Source organism: Ammospiza caudacuta, chromosome 1 (assembly GCF_027887145.1).
Source record: "Ammospiza caudacuta isolate bAmmCau1 chromosome 1, bAmmCau1.pri, whole genome shotgun sequence".
NCBI lineage: Eukaryota > Metazoa > Chordata > Aves > Passeriformes > Passerellidae > Ammospiza > Ammospiza caudacuta.
In genome coordinates, this window is record NC_080593.1 from 46884946 (window position 1) to 46907537 (window position 22592).

Below are 22592 nucleotides of genomic sequence, written 5' to 3' on the forward strand. Positions count from 1 at the left end.
CACATTTTTTTGTAGGGTTGTGAAAAGGTTTTTATTATGTTGTTTAGAACATCTCCCCTCCTCAATTGATATTACAGCTGGCAAAAACCACAGGGGAAAGGAGTACAAAGGTTAAGAAGGCTAAAGCAATAACATTTTTTAAAAAATGAATAATTTAAAGAGGAAAATGTCATGCATAACGAATAAAAAAGAAATCCCTCTTGAGATTTGGGATTCATTCATTTGTGGTTCTGTGAAATTTCGTTGGCAGTATTGCAATTCCAACTTGCCTCAACTAAGTAGAGTTCGGATCAACACATTAGTGCCTTGGTGTGCACGCTTCTATTGCTGGCTCTTTGCGTTGAAATTAAATTTTAATATGTCCTACTTAGGTATAAGTGGTCACAAATGATTCATAATGTTGAGGTAAGCTTTTGGTGAAAATAATTGTCAGTTGAAAAAATTTCCCCTAATGATCCTGCTTGTCACTGGACTTTATTTTCTATGTTGTTTGAAACCATTAGAGACCACAAGCAAAAATAAACTTCTAAAATCTGCATTAATAAGGTAGTTGTTCAAAACGATGGAAAAAGTATTAAAGTTTTGCTAATGGAGGAAAGTATACAGTCTCTGACCTTCCATTGCAGAAGATTCAATAATAGCAGGTAAGAAAAAAATTAAAGCTAAAATCTGGATAGTTATTTTTTCAGGCTACAAATATTGTCATTTAAAAAAAATATAGCCAGATTTTAAATATGTAGCATAATAATTAAGGTATGATATTAATGAAGATTCAGTCTTGTATGTCTAGTTAGTCTTTGGATTTCCACTTACCAGGTTTCTTGGTTCCTCTAAGCTTTTGTTTCCTGTGAGGTTTGAAGAGCAGCTTATATGATGAAGTGTGCTGGTATTTGTACATGAGCTGCAGGCATTTGAAGACCATAATTAGCTCTGCAGTTTGCATGACATTACTTTTCCTTTGCAATCCCTATCTGGACAAGACCACCAAAAAGTTACTGGGGCTGTCTGCCTTTAAGTACAACCATGGCAAATTATCCATCCACAAGTAGTTATAAGCAGAGAGATGATACAGATGAATGAAGCAGGATATGTCAAGTGTAATGACTTATTCAGTTTCTTCTGATGGGCAACAGCATCCTTCAGTCAAGCAGAGATGCAACTGCTTACGCATCAGGACATGTTGTGACTACTATTTCAGGTAGCACAATTCATTTATTTTTCATTTGCTATTCTTGCTTTTTTGGCTCATTTAGGTTGAGTTAACTCAATGCTCTTCTGCTGCCATAAGTTAGGTGTACCTTTGCTGAAATTGCTGCTGTTACATTGTTATAAACTGCCCCAAGCAAGTGTGACCAGAATGAGCTAGTTGTTTGCATAATTATTTTTTTTATATATGTTATCACTGAATTTGTCTTACAGCTCTTGAAGGTCTGTTTAATCTTTGGTTTAAAAACATTAGGTGAATGTTTGGTCTTCAGTTTAAAAAAAATAAAAACCCAGTTGGACAATAAAGATATTAATGCTATTTTTTCTTAAATATTAAGTAACTTTAAAATGAAGGGGTTTGTGTATGCAAGATTGATTTCATCATTTCTATTATGTTGGAATGTAGTGTACATGTAGTGTAAGTAACATGTACAAGTCTGTGGAACTCTGTGGTGAATTAGCAGTGTAAAACTATATGTACATCACTAACACCATTTACAGTGTATTTGCTCTTCCACATTACCATAAAGCAGTCCAATAAATCTAAACCTAGTGAAAATTTCATATTTTATACATACAGAACTGATTTTTCAATTACTTCAGACTTTTTCAGAGCCTAATCCAAATCCTGATGAAATCTGTGGGAGTTTTTCCATAGACTTCAGTAAGCTTTGGCTCAGGCCCCCATTTTTCAATTTTTCGAACAGATTTGCCAAAAATCTGCAGAAAGCCAGGCACTTGGAAAGTTTTTACTTGCAAAGTACAGCTGGTTTTGAGTTGCATGCAGGAAAGTTCCCAGTGCTTTTCTGAAACAAAAAAAAAATAGTTTTGAAGATATTTACCTTTAGGTAAAAGGGTGACTTTAACATTTGAAGCTGAAATTTCCTTGGTCTTAGTTTAAGCATGACAAACTCTGTACTAGTAGATTGTTTTTAAAATGCATAACTGTATGTTAACAAAGCTTTAAACTGCAGCTTGAATAGAACTTGAGCAAAAATTTTCTTGGGTTGTGAGTTTCAGAGAGCCAGGGATGTCTGTACTAATAAATGATTTCTTTTTGTTTTGGTGTTTGGTTTTTTTTTGCTCTTCTTTTTTTCTTTTTTTCTTTTCTGCAGTGGAAAGCTACACTGCAAATAAGAATTATTCCCTGAGGTTAACTGCACTAGTTTGAGAGAGAGCTCTTGAACTTCAGGAACAATGTTACCCAGCCAGCTCCATCTGGTGATGTAGGGTGGTTTTCAGTGCCTCTGGGTGGTTGGATCCCAGACTTGGAGGTAGATGTGATTGGACATGCTGTGTTTTAGAGAGCATGAGACACAGCCTGTGCCTTGGCCAGCATCACTCATACCCTTGTATAGCAGCCTAAGAATTAAATAGTGCCATTTTAAGGCAGCATCTTGGCTTGTATATGACAGTCAATGTTCCTCAGTAGCTACGTTGTGAATTGCACCCCCATGGTCTTGATGGATTTTTCTTAGGGAGAAAAAGGGCAGCATCTTCTTGAATCTAAATGCCTGACATTGTTACAAAGCTGTCTATCATCAGTATTAAGCTTGCAGATTTTTTTTTTATTTTTCTGAGTTTTTAAAGAACAAGAGCGTGTTTAGGACTGTTTTGCTTTTTGTGAGCAGTCAGTTGTTATGTCTATTCATGAGCCTGGTATCAGTGGTTCAGCTAATGTTCCCATGGTAAGTGAAGGTCTGTAAATTCATGTTTCCCTTTCCCCTGTGTTTATTCAGACTTGCCCATCCCCAAGAATTTGATCTGATATCTGAGCTGGAAAATGTCATCAAATCAAGCATATGTGGCGCTTCATGACTCTGGCAGATTTGAAAATCATTAAAAATAATACTTTTTTTCCTAATTATGTCCTGGCTGAAACACAAAGACTGCTGATAACAGGGATGCAAAAGGAAGGAGTTCATAAGCTTGAATCCTTAAGGTGTTGTTTACATTCAGTTACACTTTGAGACAAAGACTTAGCTCACCCTCTACTAATTAGAATATTGCTAAAGAACTAATTGAAAAGTAACGTGTATTTAGCTACATAACGCTGAAGTTTTCTTTTTAGGATTGTAAAAGCCTTCAGCAACCTGGTAAAAACTGCAGGCTTGATGAGTTTCATGCAATTATCATGGTAGGCTGCATATCTGGTGGGTGTTTGCTGCATGTTCTAAGTGCAAATACCACAGCAGGGTGCCCTGCCAGGAGCTCTCTGTTTTTTGATGAAAGATGTACTTTATTAATTCTGACCCTAACCAAAGCTTGACTTATTCCACTTTAAGAAAACTAGTTAACTGTAAATTAGAGATATCACCAAAAAGGGTATTACTTCAAAGTTGGGAAATGATTAGGGGGATGTTCCACTGTTTTAATTGAGTTTCAATTTTAATTACTTACTGTCTTCTATGTAACAATAAACAGCTGTGCCGCACTCTGTGTTTCAAAGAACATTTACTCAGCCTTTAAATTTACCATTAGAGATCAAAGAGAAGGTCTGATGTATATGGATGATGAAGGATGCCTCAATTCAAATGGATGGGTGAGCAGAAATAGTGCAGCTAGAGGTAATAAATATTATGAACAACCTTTTTAATGTAGAGTTATGTGGTGCTGAACTATATTAAATTTTATGGCTGCATTGAGAAATCTTTTGTAATCATCTTAAAACTCTATCAGTATTGATAGGCATGTGTTTCTTCTAGCGCTTTTTTCAAATAAACTTTTCAGTCAACTGAGGGGTTTTAAAGTGAAAATAATTGCTGGTGACATTCTTGAAACCAGCTTATAAATAAATGGATGCTTGAATTACATATAGGGATTTGTGGAGGACATTTCAGGGTAAAATCTTGTTGAATGATCAGACTTTCCAATCTTAAAATCTATTTAAATAGATATGAATTACTTGATTTTATTTTCTCTAAAATGGAGCAGGTTTCTTGTAACCAGAGTAGTCATTAGGGGTATTAGGTTGCTGTTCAGAGATGCTTAAATGAAGTTACGAACTGACATTCTCATTTGAATCAGATTGTTAATAAAAAATGGAACAATGCAACAGGAGTTAGGCAGGAGATTTCAGTTAGCACAATAAATTATGTTAGATATCCTGAGTCTGGTTACATTTTACCAGAAAGTTGTTGAATTGAGATGGGGGAGATTCTATGGAGTAATGTAAAATAGACTCCAGCCAGATATGATGAAATAGTTAAAGATGTTAAGATCTAGAAAGGGTCATATAATGTGTTACAGACAGGATTTTCTTATGCTCCTGTGATTAAAAGTCCTTCTGAAAGTAAGACAAGTTCTTATGATGCCTTTGGCAGTAAACATCTGCCATGTTTTCCTACAAAGGAACTGCATTGGCAGAATTAATGCTTTGCAATTATATCCCAGTCTGAGGAGAAAAAATAAAGCAGTTGTGCTTGGATACTTCATTTAATTAGATATCAAGGGAAAAATGCTTGTTGTACGATTTTATAACAGATTTCTCAAATATTTTCAAATAAAAACCACTGGTGTCTTTGTCAAAAAGAGCCTTGGTTTTCGTCATTTTTGCAGCACATTAAAACCAGTTTTCTTCTAGCTTAGCGTGAAATTGATTCTCATGTGGATAAGTTGGTTCTCTCTGGCTATTGGATTGTCTGCATTGTATGACATAATTTTGGTTAGTGTAGTTACAGTGTATATTGTAAACCTTGTGAAGAAATAGAAGAAGTGTTCAGTTGTACTACCCACAGTTAATCTACTGTGAATTTGGGTCTGTGGTATGTAAAAGATATTCCTTCCAGTGTGTACTTTGCGATTCACTGTAAAATAGGAAGCTTTTTTTGTAACACATTGCCAAACCAAGAAAGGACTTCATTTGTTGGGTCAAATCATTCTTATTTAATGCAGGTATACCACTTTAGCAGGCTTGACCATCAGTGTTTGGGAGTAGGTGTTAAGGGAGTGATAATCATTCGTTTGCAGACCTGTGGTAAGGTTATGCTAAGGAGAACTTTATTTTGTCTGACACATTGGCTGGTAAGAAGGAAAGATCTTTGTTGTATTTTAGCCAGTTGAAGAATTTACCTTAGTAGAATGAAAAAGGAATAGTTATAGTGGTATACACCATTATGAGTCACCATGACAGGCTGCTTTAAGAAATTCTTGGCAGGTTCATCAGTCTGGTCCTTCTGAACAGTGAAAAAATTGCTCTGATCAACAAGATAAGGATGAAATACTGGCCCCATTGAAGCCACTGGAGTTTTGCCATTGACTTAATTTAGTCAGGATTTCTCCTGTTTATTTGACAGTTCTCTGTTAGTGTTCTAACATTCGTGTAGTGTTTGATAATCTGACTTAGCAGAATGCATGACAGTGAACCCTGAAGTGGATTTCTTTTAAAAGTACCTTCATAGTCTGAATTCACATCAGGTGGGTCTTTTTTCAGTGTTTGGACAAAGGGAAGGTACAGAAGGTTGTTTTTTCTTTAGCTTTTTGCAAATTTGATTTTAGTAGAAAGGAAAACACAACTAGAGAATTCTTTGTTGTGAGGAAAAAAAACTAGAGGACTGCAGAAGCCTCATTTTTCCTTGTAACTCTGAGGCTCTGATGGCACTGCTATACTCTTGTCTCTGTGACCAAGTACAGAGACAAAAGTATAAAGAAAATATGAAAATGCATTGATTTATTTCTATTAATTCCTACTGAGCACCAAATAGGAAACACTCAGCATGCTGTCTTAATAGCTGTCCCAAACCCTTTGCAAAGACTGACTTGAACAAATCCCACAAATTTTTTGAAATCTTTAAAGAAGAAGGTAAGGATTGATTGGGGAAGAGAAGGAAATAGAAAGAACCTGAAAGTACTTATTACTTTGAGTTATAATTATATGTTACGTTTGTTGCAAATCAAATGCAAAGAACCTAATGATACTTTATCACTTATGCTATGGGCTGTAACAGAGAGGGCTTTTTGTGCAATTGGTACTTAACAAATTCAGGCATTTAATGGTACACAAAACCCCCACAAGTGTTAGAGAGTTCACAGGATAAAATGGACAGTTTGCTTTAAGTAGCATTTCATGTTAGAGAAAGTGCAGATGCTGCTGCAAGATGTATTATAATTCCATAATCAGTGATAGATAACAAGAATTGTTTAACAATCCATATCCTATGTGTGCACTTAAGCCATGGCAGATCAATAAAAAAAGCATTAAGCCTGGTGCCAGCTGAAGATATTATACCTGCAGGCTGTTTGGGTATATAACGGAAACTGGAGCTGGATTTCAGTAACTCTCTTTAGGTAAATCATTATCTAGACAATGTCTTTTCCAATTTCTCTTTTAGTTCTGGGTCACTTGGAAAGGGAAAATCTATATTTAGCCAATGGAGTTTCTTTTTTAGCATTTCTAACAAAGTATAGCTAGTGTTCTAATGTCAGTGATGTCGTGCTTAATAGCAATAATGTAATCTTTTATTTGAAGTTAATCCTGAGTTCATCTGTTAAAATTAATTAGGATAATCTTTCTCAAAGCTTTGAAAACCTCTAATTTATTGTTATATACTCAGAATGTTGAGTGATGAGTTGCATTCTACATGCTCATCTGATTTCATAAATTTTGAATGAGGAAGAAAGTTCATTGGCCTGTAGGGAACTGTTTGTTGGATATGAAATCATGTTCAAAGCTTGAAGTTGCAGAAAAGTACAGAGTCAAGAAGTGCTTTAACCATGTTCAGAGGGAACACTGACTCTTCAATGTGCAGTCTTACACTCAGACAGCCTACCATTGCTCCACTTCACTTGGTGTTGTAGTCATGATCAGATTAAAGCAAAGGGGTAGAGAACACTTTTTTACCAATGAAATGTATCCTTGGCCTTTATTTATTCTGTGTTTGAGGTAATTAAGCTTATTTTATGAAGAGGAGCTGAGACAACCTAGCATGCTTCAGTAATCTTGAGAGAAGATTAATTGAAGAGAATCATAATGCCACAGTAAGTTTGGCTGTACAACAAATTCTCTATATGAACGCAGACTTTCAATTGAAGGAAATTAAGAAGCAAGATGTTTACGTTGTGGGATTTTTTTTTGTTTGCGGTGGTTTGTGTTGTTTTTGATGGGTATTTTTTATTTATAGAAATTGTCCTCCATCAAGTTACTGCTTTTCGTGAAGGTGTTCTGATCTTGCCAAGGTCTGTAGGAATTTTGCTGCTATTGGAGTAAACGTTGAGTAAAAGTTGATATCAAGTCTAAAAGACCACCAACCCGTCAATCAAAATGATGTAGTTCTTTTTTCATATTGAATACTTCTTCTGTCCAATGACATGAAGAGGACAATGTATGATAATAGTGTTTGTAGTAAATTTGACTCTAAAATATTTAGAATAACTTCAGATAGCCCACAATTGTGGGCACTAAGAGATTGCTTATGCTGTTAATGAATTGTGAAAAGAAGTTGATATCACATATTATGGGTGTGAGGTCAACAAGCTACAGTGATGGCCTTTGGATGCCATATTTTTAGATGGTCTTTGGTTTGCCACTCAGATACAGGTATTTGGCCTAGTTAGTTTCTTTCAAGTAATGTACAAGTAGAGAAAGTATAGCTAGTAAGTCAGTGCCAGTTAAAGATAATCAGATAGTTTAAAGAAAGAGAAGATGGACTATAAAAAGCACCAGTAAAGGAAAAGTTTCATTGCTGAAGTATAGAAGAAGCAGCAGGCATAGTGTTAATTTAATCAATAGCTTCATAAAGTCCACCAAATGATTTAAAGCATATCAACATTTGAAAAATACTAGCTTTGAGAATGGCTTTAAACAATTTAAACCAGTTTCAAATTATATCTGACTTTCCAGACCAAGTAGTGATGATAGCCTAGAAAAAGGGATATACTAGTATGTTCTTTTGGTCTAGTTCTGTAAGAGGGTGTATTCAGTATTGCTTGGTTGCATTTTGATAGCAGGGAGCTGCAGGGGTGGCTTCTCTGAGAGGCTGCCAGAAGGTTTCCCCTTTTCCAACATAGCCAATGCCAGCCAGCTCCAGGGCAGTCCCATCACTGGCTCAGACCCAGCCCATCAGGGGTAATGGCAGCACATCTGGGATTTTGTATTTAAGAAGGGAGGGAAAAATTCTGTTAAACTGCAGTTGGAGAGAGGAGTCAGAATGTATGAGAAAAACAACTCTGCAGATGCCAAGGTCAGTGGAGAAGGAGGTGGTTTGGGTACTCCAGGTACAGGAGCAGAGATTGTCCTACAGCCCATGGTGAACATCCTGGTGAGGCAAGCTGTTCTCCTGCAGCCATGAAAGTAGATGGTGGAGCAGATCCACCTGCAGCCCATGGAGGTGGATGTGCTCAAAGGAGTTTGGGACCCCATGGAGAGCCTGGCCTGGAGCAGGCTCCTGGCAGGACCTCCAAACTTGTTTCCTCTCTTTTTTTTCTTGATTGGTGTGATTGGGCAAAGCAAGCCATAAGATCTCTCCAGTTTTGTGTTATTTGTCCAATATATTTAAATGTATTTGGAATAGTATATTTCATAATTTAGTCTTTATCTTGCTTTGTATACTTTCCTCAAAGATGAGCTAGGCATTCCTAAATTATTTTTTGTTTAAAATAAGCATTGCAAAATGTGTATTTAAGTTGAAATAGACTTCTCTAGCATGTACTGATATTGTACAAACAAAGAAAAAGGTGATTTGGCGGGGAAGGGAAGTAGGGGCTCCTCTTTGCCTACGATTTTCACTTTGTACTTAAGCAGATTTCAGGGTATCCAGTCACATTTAAAAATACAGTGTGTTTTAAAAATGAGTAGGCCCTTGTCCTGGTCAAGCTACAAGATGATCCTTAAAACCTAGAGAATTAAATAAGCATAAGGCATAAAAGTAGCAGACTGAGAGCATCACTTGCTCAGTCACTTACTTTATTTATTACCTTAGACAGTAGCAGCAATGTCAGCTTTTAAATAAAATGCAATAGAACAGTTAATCCTGTGCTTTCTCATATAAAAAGCCACTTTGTTTCAGACATAGCATTTTTATTGTAAAAGCAGACCTTGCTTTTTACAGAAAAAAAAGGCAAAAAAAAGGAAGCAGCTGAATTTTGAACAGAGTTCTCCCTAACTATTCATTATCTTCTTGTAAACATAGTTCATTTTATGACATTAATAAAACTGAATCTCTTCCCCCTCTCTGAAAAGTTCAGTGCCAGGATTCTCCCCATTTATTAGAGATTTTTGGAAGCATAGTTTTTCAGATCTTCAGATACTTTGTGTTTGGTCAAAAGATACTTTGCCGTTTTGTAAAGCTGATTTAATTTAAAGTTTATCATGTGAAGCACATGAATCTCCTGGCTAGTTCTTAAAATGCTTGCAGGAGATATGACATAAAATGTTTATTTATGAAAAATTGTTTACCCCTCAGTTGTATCACGTCCATAACATTTGAATGGTAGTGACTTTAGTAAAATTGCATGATTTGCACAAGTACAGGTGTGATACTAGTGAAGGAATAAAATTCTACAGTTTGCAGAGTAAAATTTTCTGAATAGGAACTTCTGTAAACAAAGGAAAAAGTTCTGTCTATAGGATAAGATGCAATTTTAAATTATTATGAGCAGTTTTGTGCTCATTTCCTCCAAATAAACTAAATTAATTAAATGGCATTATAATCCTTAGTGGAGCCAAAGTTGCCTTTTCTTGATTCCTCTTAAAGTTAATCCCAGAGGCTTTAATGCTGTGGAAGGTTGAGCTAACCAAGGTAATACTTGGATTTATTTGCTAAGTGGAGTATATAGTGAATGAAGTATTAAATACTAGTGAAAATAAAGTAAATATAAGCAGCATATGTTTCCTTTTGCAGTGTTGGAGCAAAGATAGGTTAGTATAATTGGATTGATTCTTAACTCCCAGTCCAATGAATAAAAGTAATAGCAGAAAATTATATTAAAACAACATTTTTAATTACTAAACAATGTTTAGTAATTAAATTACAATACAGTGTTATTTACATGTTCTACATACTATGGAAAAATCTAATATTTAGGTACATCTGAGAAAGTAGAAATTTCCAATAATTAAAACAATGCTATCTTTGATGTAATTTACTGAGAAGCAAGAATTTTCAGCAAAAGTTGCTTTTCAATTGTGGAAGGAAACTTCAGTATTGTTAAAAAAGCGAATTCTCTTTTTTCCTTATGAATGCTTTAATTTCCTAAACTTTTAGTGCCCAAAGTATCTAGATGCAGTTTGTCTTATAAATCCACCAGAAAGATCTTGGTTTATTTCAATAACTTTAAAAGAGGATGCTTTTATCCACGTTTATTTCATCACTAGATAGGTAAATGAATAGATAGAGAATAGTAATTTATTTATGTTCTAGGAATTGAATAACTATTCATAATTAGATAAGAAATGGTTGGATAATTTCAGAATGCTAATAGATAAATCTGTATCTGTTTTGACCTCTATTCCCTATATTTTCTATTTGGAGGGGTTGGAAGGGAAGGAAGAAAAGAAAGCCCTTGTTCAGAAACTCCATCTCTGTGTTAGAAAAAGGTAATTTAGTCTTATTCATAAACAGAACAATTCACCTCCATGGTTTCTATTCAGGGATGAAAAAATAAAAATGAATTTGTGAACAATTCCTTCCAAAGTGGCCAGTTCTGTGTACTTCTCTTTCAGTAGTCCATCCACAATAGTGCTATGAAGTATTATTATGTTACCAATTTAATTTACTTTTCTGAGCAACATGCATTCTTCAGTACCTACATTTTAATCCCAGTTGCTAGTCCACTGTCTTCTGTTATCCACAGCATATCTGATATCACATCTGATGTCAGCATGTTTTGTTCCTGTATTCTCTAGCCCAGAATCTTGCTTAAGCATGCATGTTCTTCTTATTTGATTTCACTCAGTTTCTCATCTGGATTAGGCATAGATCCCACATCAAGTGTTTCTGTCTCACTACTGTTCTCTCAAGGCTGTCTCAAACATCCAAAATCCCCAGCATAACAAGGCCCCATGCAGCAAGTTGCGTTGTCTTATATTTCTTGTTCACAGCTAAGATAAAAATCAGATTTTCACTGACGTACATTTTTAGCTTTCTCCTGTTGTTAAGTGTTTTGTTTAGGCCAATATACTGTAAACTCCCTGCCGATAAATAGTTTTGTTCCCCTGAATCAGTCAAAGACTGCTAGCTTGGACTTTGCACTATGCTTGTGTGATGGAACTCTTTCGTAACTTGTGGGTTACAACACTACAAACCAGGCCACAGACATTCACAGTCTCTTCAACTTCTGAGTGCAGGGAATGAGGACTTGCTCTTCCTTCACCAATAAGTCCAAAATCTGTGTGTGTAGGCACATACGTACAAGTATATGGTATATATGTGTCTTCATTATTGAGTCTTCAACTGGAAGAAAATTTCATGTATGTGCTCCTGGAAATACAAGTGTTTTAAATAGGAATAGGAGCAAAATATTTCTCTGAATTTTCAGAATGATGGATGCCAGGAGGGTTTGTTATCAAGGCTATAAAAGTTGGTTTTAGTCTGTTTACTTTCACTGTATGCTGAAGAAAGGTTAGAGACTACATAAAGGCAATGTTATGAAAGTTTTTTTGTCAAGCATGCTCCAGAGATCCCAGCTGCTCCAAACACTGTCTTTGAGGTGCTCTCTATTGTGTTGGCAGATAGAAACTAGATGTGGCATTGGAAATTCTTTTAAATATGCTTTTAGCAAAAATAATAAGTGTTTATCAAAGGGAGCATTACCTACTTAAGTTTTTGATGTTAGTTAATATAAAAGTCTAAAGGTCTAGCAGCCTCCTTACAGCTGTGTATTACCAAAGCAATGCAATGCAGGCTCTACAGATTAAAAAAAATTTCATTAAAAATATTTTGTATAAAGTTCTTTGTGTATTTCATATATGCATATATCCAAATACATAAATGTGTATATCTATGTGTCCAAAATGAGTTTATCTGTATAAAACAAAACAAAAGCCTTGATTATTCTGCTTGCTCTCCAAAAGGGTATCATGAAATTAGTTTGTTACTGAATGGAGAATGTTGTCCTGAGAACAGAATGATGACAGTATATTCTGTAACTTCTGCTACTGCTTTATTTAAGCATTCTGAAAGAAAACCATGTTTAGTTAGTTTCTTGGCTTGAAAAGACAGGGATCTGCTAGGGAAAGCAGGAGCCTCCCTTGAAATGGAAAATTTCCATTTCAAAACCCCCTCCCTCTGAATGATTACAAATTTGAAATTGAGGGGCTCTCAGGTAAAGATATGGGAATAGGAATAACAGTTCTTTACTAGGAAATACAAAAAAAACCTGACAACCACTGGCAGGGTCAGAATACAACCTGATGCCCTGTTGGTCAGGGTGTGGGTAGCAGTCCCATTAAATGGTGGCTGCAGTCCCCCTGGAGTGACAGATGTGGTTCTGTTGAAGCAGAGATCCTGTAGAAGGGTGTAATTTTCCTCTGAAGGTGCAGTGGTGATGTACATGGGCCTGGTCTTCCTCTGGGAATCCAGTGGAGAAGACAGCTGCTCCTCTGAGCATCCAGTGGGAAAAGGCTGCTATGGTGTTCCAAATCTCAGATTATATCTGGGTAGGAATGCTTGGCTCCTTCCTCTGGGTGTAGCATCTCACAAAGGGATGGTGTAATTTTATCAGTCATGCAGTGACACTCCATGGCCTGCCCATTAACAGAAGATATCTCCCTGAAGGGAGGATTGGTTGTGGAAGAGATAAAGAAAACTGCCCATTTAAGAAGATAACTGTCCCACCTCTAATAGATGGCAATAGAATACACACCCCTAGTCACATCTTGTAACCCAAGACAGTTATGATAAACAAAAGCTATACTTCATAATGCACTGAATATGGGAAAGAGGATGTGAGACCCAATCAACAAAAACCACCAGGTGTTTTGTGAGGCAGTGTGCTCTGAAAAAATAGTGATTTTTATTGTTGTGTTATTTGTCAAGAGTTGATGATTCCCTTGAAAAATCCCTTTGTAAGCTGATTTTTCTTTTCTGTTATGTAAAAGCAGATGGATACCCTCCAAGCACTACAAAATTCAGTAAGTTGCCTCTTCCAAGATATATCAGAACATAGACCGTGTTTTTCAGCTAGTCTGTGTTCATCAGGTGAATAGGTCGGGTGGATGGAACAATGCACTTTTGTAGCCAAAGCAAAACTGTCATCGTTTGTCCTTTGTTCTCAGCATGTAACAATTGCCTTTGGTAGATATTGGGTGGCGTTTATTCAGTTCACTGTTCCTGCATTCTCAGTCCTGAGTTAGTAAGGGTACTACTGAATGTTGATCTTGTGTTCTTGGCCAAGTGTCCAATAATGTGTCTTTAATGAAAACAGCTGTTGGATCTGCTCTTAGCAATGTGTTTCCCAATGCCATTCCTATGACTTGCATACCACATGCGCTGAACCTCATCCTGGAAGAATGGCCAAGACTATTTGACAGTTTAAACACCACAGTTGCTCCCATAAAGAGCTTCTGCTGCCAAAGTACCCTGAACTTTGTAAGTCAAGGTTTTATGAACTCAGGCATGTTCAAAATACTTGAATGGGCTACAAGCTCAAACAGAAGCTGCACAATTGGTGTGAATTATTTTTGCATAGCTCTCTGTGCAACTCGTGACAACTCATTATAGGAAAAAAAATATGGAATTTAAAAACTGGAGGTTTTTGTTAAGAAGCATTTCAGTAAAACATGAGTAAATCAGAACAACAGTTTAGTATGTCTCTGTGTGCTTCCATTTAAAATATGTTTTGATGATTTTCTATAACCTTGGACTACATATTCTGTTGGTATAACTTTTCCCCCCTAATTTGTTCTACTGGAATGTAGTACAGAAATATTTTTCCATAATTTTTTTGAATTTGGTTGTGTCAAAGCACACAGAAAACAATGGAATTGTGTGACTGCAGGATTGTAGCCACTGTTAGACTTAAGTGATAAGTTCTGAAATCTATAACTGATTATTTAGTGACTCTGCATTCTGCAAGTGAATATCCAATCTAAACCTGGACTGTTTGCTATTGGGAAATGTATCACTGTTTGTTACCAGGCACCTATTTAGGAAGAACAAACAAACAAACACCTTTTTCTCTGCCTTCCTGTCTTAGTCCCCCAACCCCCTCTTTCTCTCTCCCTTATTTTTTCCCCTTCCTCATAATTCTTCTCCCTCTTTCTCCTCAAACTCTGCAATGGAAATGTGTTGGCATTCCTGATATGTTTCTATTCAAATTATAGCCTCTAAGCCGGAGCTGGTATGTGAATAAATGTTCTATGGATCTCATAATACACTCAAATATGTATTGTTTTCTTCTATAGATTGTGTTGTTTTATCTTCCATTTAAAAAACAGCAATAGCATTACTTATCTTCACCACCTGCATGCAATGTTTACTTCAACAGACAGGCTACTTTCTGATGGGAAGATCCTAATAAAATTTAGAGGAATTGAATAAATGCAACCAGCAGAATCAGTTCAATTAATTCATAAACTCTTAAAGAGAGAATAACCTCTAAAGCATTAGACTGCACTTTTGGTGTACACTTTGCTAAGATTGTCAACAGAACAGCAAACTCAAGTGAGCATGGTTTTGGGTATAGCTTTTTGAAATATCTATGAAATAATTTTGCTGTTTAGATTGTCTTCATTTTATAATGGTATACATATGGATGCAAAACCTGCTATTTACAGAGCTTACTGCTCATAGTTTGACTATCTTGCTGCCAAAGACTGCTCAGGAAGCTGTTTCTTCTTATTTCTATGGACTCTTGTAAGAATTAATTTCCGAGGAAAATGGAAACTTATGCTTAGTTTAGGCTGTAATTGAGTGGAAGAGAAAGAAACTCAAATAATCTTTACCTCAAAGTGCCTTTTCATTTTTTCACTTTTGTTTTCCTGTTTTTCAACTTTTAAAGCCATATTAAAATGCATAAAAACAGGGTGATAGGAATCTGTAGGAAAACTGTCAAGACTTAATTTTTGTTCAATATGTGTTATATGTTTATATTTCCTTTGGGTGTAGGTATCTTTTTCCAGCTTAAGAACCAAAAGTGTTACAAAAACAGATGTAGTGAAAATAAGCAAGAGAAGTCTCATTTCCTTTGGTGAACAAAGTTCACAATTAGCTTGAGTGTAATTTTATGCATGTTGTACCCTATCAAGCAGTTTTGTTGACAAAAGCTTGCTTTCTTGGATTTATTGCAACTGATAAAAGATCTGTGATGCCAGACAAGAATTTAGCTACATGGAAAAGGGGGAAAGAGTGGGTCAGATGTAATAACATATTCTAGATGTTATTCTTGCCAACAATTAATGGGAAAATTAATTTTATGAAGCTCTGTTTACAGACTGACATCTGGAGGACTTCTTAGCTTGGATAATTTCCAGTGTGTAGATTTATGTACTACCATTCCTCCTCTTTTCCCCTTTTTTCCTTAAATATTCCACTTTTCAGATCTGTACCATTCAGTTAATTGTGAATGAATGTGAATTATTTTGTTGCTGTGATTTCTTTTAGGATTCAATGTACATAAAAACTGAAATTGCATGCTAAAACAGATATTCAGTGAATACTTATTGAAATGTATTTAGAGATACAAAAAAAAAATCAGAGTTTTTTAACTTAAAGAAGTTCTGATCACAGAAGTCAGAATATAGACCATAAGTAGAACTTTTGAAGTATGAAATGAAAAGCTTGTAGTCCTAGCAGAAAAGGTCTTTTTTTCCTCTGTTTTTTTCTTTTTTCTTTTTTTTTTTTCCCATATAGCTGTCTTTTTGAGTTGGAAAATGTTTTTGAATCATGAAATCTTGGTCTACCAAATATTATATTGAGTAGTGTGTACTTGTGCCTTATCCAGTTTCTTTTTCAGTCTAGGGAAATTTTGAAATTTGCTTTGAATGTTTCCCTTCTTTCAGTGTGGCAGTAGTCGTAGTGTGGTCTCCACACCTTCCTTCCTGTGGGAAATCATAGCGTGTTGTCAAGGGGAGCTGTTGTTATCTTGAGGATATGTATCCGTGTATTTTCCTACTTCCTTTTAACAAGTAGTGTGTTGTAGCTAAGGGCAAATAGACCTTTTCCAACTCATATTCAGTCACTGTCATGATTGAAAACTAATGAAATATTTTGGCACCAGAGGCCCTCAGTCCTCAAGGCTATGTAAGTTACTGAATTTTGGGTTTAAGAATGAATGTTAGAAAATGTCTCTATTTTCATGTAGAAATTCAATAGATACTAATTGACTTGGTGAGTTTTCACTCATGTTACAAAATGTTATAATATTAAAATATATGATGCTAGTCTTAATAGTTCTTTGGGGCAGGAGACCTTAATTTTGTATCCTGTATTTACAGGCTAGTGTTTAAGAGTGTAGATTTTGTCTGAACAATAAGAATGTGAAGAATCTAAATTGACTTGTTAAGCACTGATTTCTGTTTCCTCGAATCTTGTAGCTTACATTTTAGTCACAATTTTCAAATGACAACAGAAGTACTGGTTTACAGATATTTATTTTCATTTAGGCTGTTGGTACATTTATCTTTAATGCAATGTCAGACATGACCCTACTGTTACAGTATTTTAACACGAAGAGGTTTTTTTTTTAAATTTCCAATTTTCTCTTCCATTTTTATAGCAGATATCCTAAATATTTGAAGCTGTCATGGGTTGCAAGTCTGATGCATTTACTCCTCACCTTCCTTTCTTACTGAAAAAAATTTTCTTGCTGTAAATCAAACATAAATCCTGTGATGCAATTCATACTTTCTCTCAGGGTGTATTTGGATAAAGCAGCTTGTATCTTTACTCTTCCTTAGGAGCCATAGGTGCTGTATTAGTTCTTTATCTGGTAGGACTGAGTGTTTTCACAGGTTTCACTGGAGCTGCCATGCTTTACCATGGCTAGTCAATGTGGTACATTTCTTCAAGACATGGTGCATTGGTTTGCCGGTGATTCTGAAACTGCCAGGGAAAATGCAACTCTCCAACTTAAAAATGCAACCTTTTCTTAAATTTTACTCAATTTAGTAAGGGGAGGCTAGCCAGTGTTGCTGCAAATTTGATGCACTTTTTATGGGGCCTGGAATAGAACATGTCTTTTTAAAACAGAGCAACTCTTGCATGAAGGTAAAAAGTCAGTCCATGCCGTTGGGAGTTGATGTGCTGCTTACAAACGTGCTTTCAGAGCCCAATAGATGAGTACATGGATTTGTTTGCTTGCTAGTGGTGTTCCTGGGAGGGCTGTGAGAAAAAGATGCAGCTCAGCTGTGTGCTGTATTGTTGGCAATGTGCTTTCTGTGAGGCCATCTTCTTGCTGTGGAATAGTGACACATCCTCCAGTGTCCTGACCGCAGCTGTTCTGAAATAAATATACATCAACCTATTCCACTGCAAGCTACTCCAGCTGATACTACTACTAGATTATACCTCTCTTCATACTTTAAATGTAGGCATTTAAACATATTTGAAGAAAAAGCTGTAAGTAATTGTGTTGTCTAATGAATGGCTCATAAAACAATGTTGAAATATACAAAGATGTTATACCGTATATCCTATAATTGCGTGAGTAAGGTGTGTTATTGGACACTGAAAGTGTCCCTGCATTTCCTTTAATACACATACTGTATTTAATAGCCCATCAAAAAAAATCAGCAGGTCATTTTCTGTGGCAAGCTAACAATCTTCATAGGTTTGTTGATTTTGTAAAATTATTTCATTCACAATTATTTTATTACAAAAATAGCTCCCAGTAATTTGTTCTTTAATAAAAATCACATTATTTTCCATGTTTTATATGGAACCAGTTTTGCATATTCTGTGATCTAAATGAATTCAAACTTTTTTTCAAGATGACATAAATAGTAAAGAGAATTCATTAAAGCACAATCAGCCTTCTAAACAATGGTAATTGTTTTCTTTAGCAAATGTTTCCTTGAAGTGAAAGTAAAGACTATTGTAGTTTTATATATTCCTGTCAGCTAATTTATTGCCTGTTTTCCTCAGTTATGCACCAGTGAATTTGTTTTGTTGGATAAACCCCACATTAAGAGTTGTCCATTTTCACCTAGGTGGCTGTGCTACAATCCCAGAGTCTGATCTAGAGGAAAGGACCTTTATACCTGGCTCCACAGCGGTGTTTGCCAGTCATGGGCAGACCACAAAGCAGAAATCCAAGTCTGGTAAGAAAAGGAAAATTATGTTATTTCACTTAGAGGGGTATAGCTCATCTTTTCAGAGTGCTTGTGGACACACGAAAAAAAAAGGCATCTATTTCAGCCTTTGTTGGCATAATTTCTAGTTTAACTTGCTACAATAGTACAATGTGTAGGATTCTGAACTTACTCAGCTTCTTCTGTCAAGAATGGCTCAGCTGTAAAGGTCGATCTTGGAATGAAATAACTTCACAGTTCAAAGGTTTTGTTCTGCGTAGTACTTGAATGAGATTCTCACAGGTTTTATTCATGATCTCTTCCACAGAGGCAAAATGAAACTGGGCATTTTGGTGTAATAAAGGGGTTTTTTTTCCCTGTGGTATGGTGGTTACACTTTGCGCCAGCTGATTAAAATATGGTCGTTACTTATCTTTTGTGGGGAGACTTCCTAGAATTTCAGAAAAATATTATTGGATATAATAAAATGAAATTATACTGGCTATAAAATATGCTGCATACAGTGATGACACATTTTCTGGAAAGACTTCTTGCTGCCGGGAACTGTGATATAGTGTTAACATATTTTAAAAGCAGCTCTGTAAAGTACTGCCTTGCAGTTTAATAAAGTGTCTGGTAAATTCTCAGGTTTTGACTATAGCAATTTCACATTTTGCTTGCTAAGTTGTACCTTCACACTTCTTTTCCCCTCTCCTTGATGGATTTTATCCTATAATATTTATTATAAAGTGTATTTGAATGTTGCTTGTAAATCAGAAGTCATAATTGTGGATGGGTGTTGAAGTTAAGAAAAGCAGCTTAGAGGTTGCAACCAACAACAGTAAAAAATAACAAGTCCTTATTCATCTGCAAAACTCAGTTAATTGTGAGTTTAAAAAGCATTCAGCTCCTTGTTTGTCCAGCTAATTGTAGCACAGACAGGCAGGGAGTTGGAATAGATAGTTAATTTCAGTAGTAGAATTTACATTAGCAAACTTTTATTAGTAGGCAGGAAAGAAGGGTATCTAATGCGGCAATGTATAATAATGCCACAGTGTAACTTAAAAATTAGTACCTGCTTACAAAAAAAAAAAAAAAATCCCCTGAAGGCCTACAGCTCTGACTTTTCTAGAATGCTGATTACTTGTGGTCCTCATGGATTTCAGGTCAGTAGAAGAAGAGAGCCTGTCGAAGTTGACATAAATATAGTTTAACCTTTGCCATCTGGATATATTAAGTAACCTCCTGGTTATGGAAAAGTATATGATCTCTCTGATGTGGGGTACAATCCTGATAAAATTCCAACTTTAGGCAGTTAGATTAATAACTCACAAACATATGGCAGGTTATATCTCTTTTCCTGATACTCCAGTCTTCTGATCAAGTGCATATTTGTCCTTCAGTAGGTAGTGTCCTCCTATATTTAAATAACCTTATTACTGAAAAGACTAGCATGAGTGGAAAAGTGTAGAAATGTATTCATGAGCTCCAGAAACAACAGCATAGGGACTTGCATATCCTAGTGTAGGTCTTAGCCCATGATATAAATTGAGACTTACGTCACATAGCTGGCTGTTGTTGCTTTGTAACTATAAAAGGCAGAATGAAAACTTTGAAAGCTTTTAAAGTGTCTTCAGGTTTACAGCCATGTGTTATATGAGTGAGTTTAATTCATTCATGGTAAGAATTGACTGCCATCTGCCAGCGAGTGCTGCAATATAGAGAACACCTAGAATATCTGCCACCAAGCTGTCTGGAAATTCTAATTGCTATGAGTGTAAGAGCCAAGGGAGCTACTTAAACCTGAAGGTAACAGTAGGCATGAAATCACAGCCTTTCAAGGTTTTTCTGTTCATGATATTTTTGGACTGATTTCTTGCTCAGGCACCACAGGCTGCAGCAAGACCATGGTGATTACAAAGAGCCTTCAAAGAATATTTTCTGTATCTTATGTATCGTTTTATTTAAATTTGCATTTAATTTAACTATGTGCAGTATATGAGAGAGACAAAGGGACAAAGTAGAGTAAAAGTAATTTTTCTTGTCATATCTTCCTTCATTTCCTAATGGAGTTCAAGATAGATTCTCATGATAAGTTGTGGGTTGGTTGGTTGTTTGATGACCCTAGTGACCTAGTGGGTCACTTCCAGCTCAGGATGTTCTGTGATTATATGATAATGTGTTGTATGAGCTATGCAAAGAACTGGGGGAAATGAGGGACTGAGACCCGGAAGACTGTTCTGTGAGAAACTGTGCTGTAGGGCATCATCCTGTCACAGACTTGCAAGTTATCTCATTTAAAGTATTATACTAAGACTTTCCAGGCAGCTGCTAAGCATGCGAACAAGACTTTTAGCTTTACTTGGAATAGTTACTTAGGAGAGCAGAAAATGACATCCAGTAGTCATCTACAAGTCTGTGCAAGGACAGAATGAGTGGTTTTAGCCCAATCATGGAGTGTCTTTGTGGGGGGAATTACTGGATTTATGATGTTTTGTTTTAATTGCTGAAGTAGTTCTCACTGGGTTGTTTTTCTTATTTTTTTCTAATCCAAGTATATTGTGATTTCATAGTGAAGAATGGGATCACATTCATGGTATTTGGAAGCTAATGGTATTATTGCAGTTGTAGGAGTAGATTCTTTTAGATGCCTTTTGCTTTGAGTAGGTACAAAATACTCCCTTAACATTCTCTGTCCCAGTGAATGGAAAAGAAGGCATGCATTTCTTACCACCTCAAGATGTGGAGTCTGTGTGCATTGCCTTGATATGAATAGTGCTAGCATGATAAATCCCTGCTGATTTTGTTCTTGCTGTTTTAGAAGGAGGACAGAGCAGCATATATTGCATTTAGACTACACAAGCCTAGTGGAGAGTTTGAATTTAATTTGAAGTTCACTTATGTCTTTACTGTCTCCATGAACTCACAGCTATAACACCAATGGTGACCTCTACTGCTATCAAAAATATGAATGTAGTGATTGTAGACTCTGCATATGTACTGTGGAATTCCTTTCTCTTTTGATGTACTCTTCCTGCTGTCTTCTGTTTTCTTCTTTACAAGTTATGTATTCCTAACCAGAGTTGCTTCTGCTTGAGTGATTTGACTTTACTGAGAAGTTTTCATGTCTTCTAGAGGGTAACGATTAAAGAGATTTGCAGAGCTCTACTTCTCAAGCTCTCACTTGTGCTAGAATATTTCTGTTGGAATTAATTGAAAATGTGGTTTGTTGCAAAGAGGTATAAAGAAGTTCTTGTACGTGCAGGTTTTTTAGAGAAATCTCTAAGAAATATGGGAAACTGCCTTAAAACAGCAATTAAACTGTGCTGGTGGTGAGCTTTAGGATGTAATAACAACATATGCATTTATCAGTATATAGTCCTTTAAGTATTTTGGACTCCTTGTATACCTTGTGCTGCAGGCTACTTACTATGAAAGAGAACTTCCTAAGACCTTTTTTTCCAACAAATATTCCTACTGATTGTTTTACATAGAAAGGGTCTGGTTGGTTTTTTTCATGAGTAAAGAGTTTTATGCTGGTAAATCATGACTAACTTCTCTAAATTGATGGAAAAGCAGATTAAAAGTTAGTATGAATGAAAGAATATTTGTCTTGAAAAATGTATCTTGATTTTTTTGGGTGTTGTTGTTGGGTTTTTGGGTGAAACCATTGTGCTGATTACACTGTAATTACCTTACTTGTTCAGGATTTTACAGCACTGGAAGTCAGATTTGTCAAGTGTCATGACACGCAGGTAGTGGAATTTTCACAACTTGTAAGACTTGATTTTTCTGGGGGAATTTTTCATCTTAGATCCTGTAAACCTATTCTGTAAATGGTCTATCTAAACAACAACAACAAAAATCTTTAATATTTAAGGGAAATATTTGCCTGACTTTGCCATGATAATTCAGAATAGTTGTCTCTTCCTGAGAGAGCAGTATGGCGCTGTATTTACATTTATTGTTTAAACACAAATATTTCTGAGAAGCTATTTATAAGACAAAATATTTAGCGTTTGGATTTGCTACTCTGCTTCCACTGTTTTAGTTATATTCTTTGTAGGTTGCTGTCATGCAAATATTTAGATGGCTTAAAGATTAAATTTCGAAGTTCTCATCTTCTATGATTATATTTAGTAAAGTAAATAAACTTCCATAGTTTAATATTCAAAGCACCTAAGACCAAAAACTGTGTCAGCATTTCTGTTTGATTGGAATA

At 35.8% G+C, this 22592-nt stretch overlaps 1 protein-coding gene across 1 annotated transcript in view; it reads left to right on the forward strand.

Moving 5' to 3' along the window:
- Window positions 1-22592, forward strand: part of BBS9 (Bardet-Biedl syndrome 9) — a 285911-nt gene that overhangs the window by 153728 nt on the left and 109591 nt on the right. Inside the window, exon 22 of the mRNA XM_058825345.1 lies at window positions 18290-18400. Within this exon, the coding sequence (XP_058681328.1) occupies window positions 18290-18400 (111 nt within the window). The remainder of the gene's footprint in view (window positions 1-18289; window positions 18401-22592) is intronic.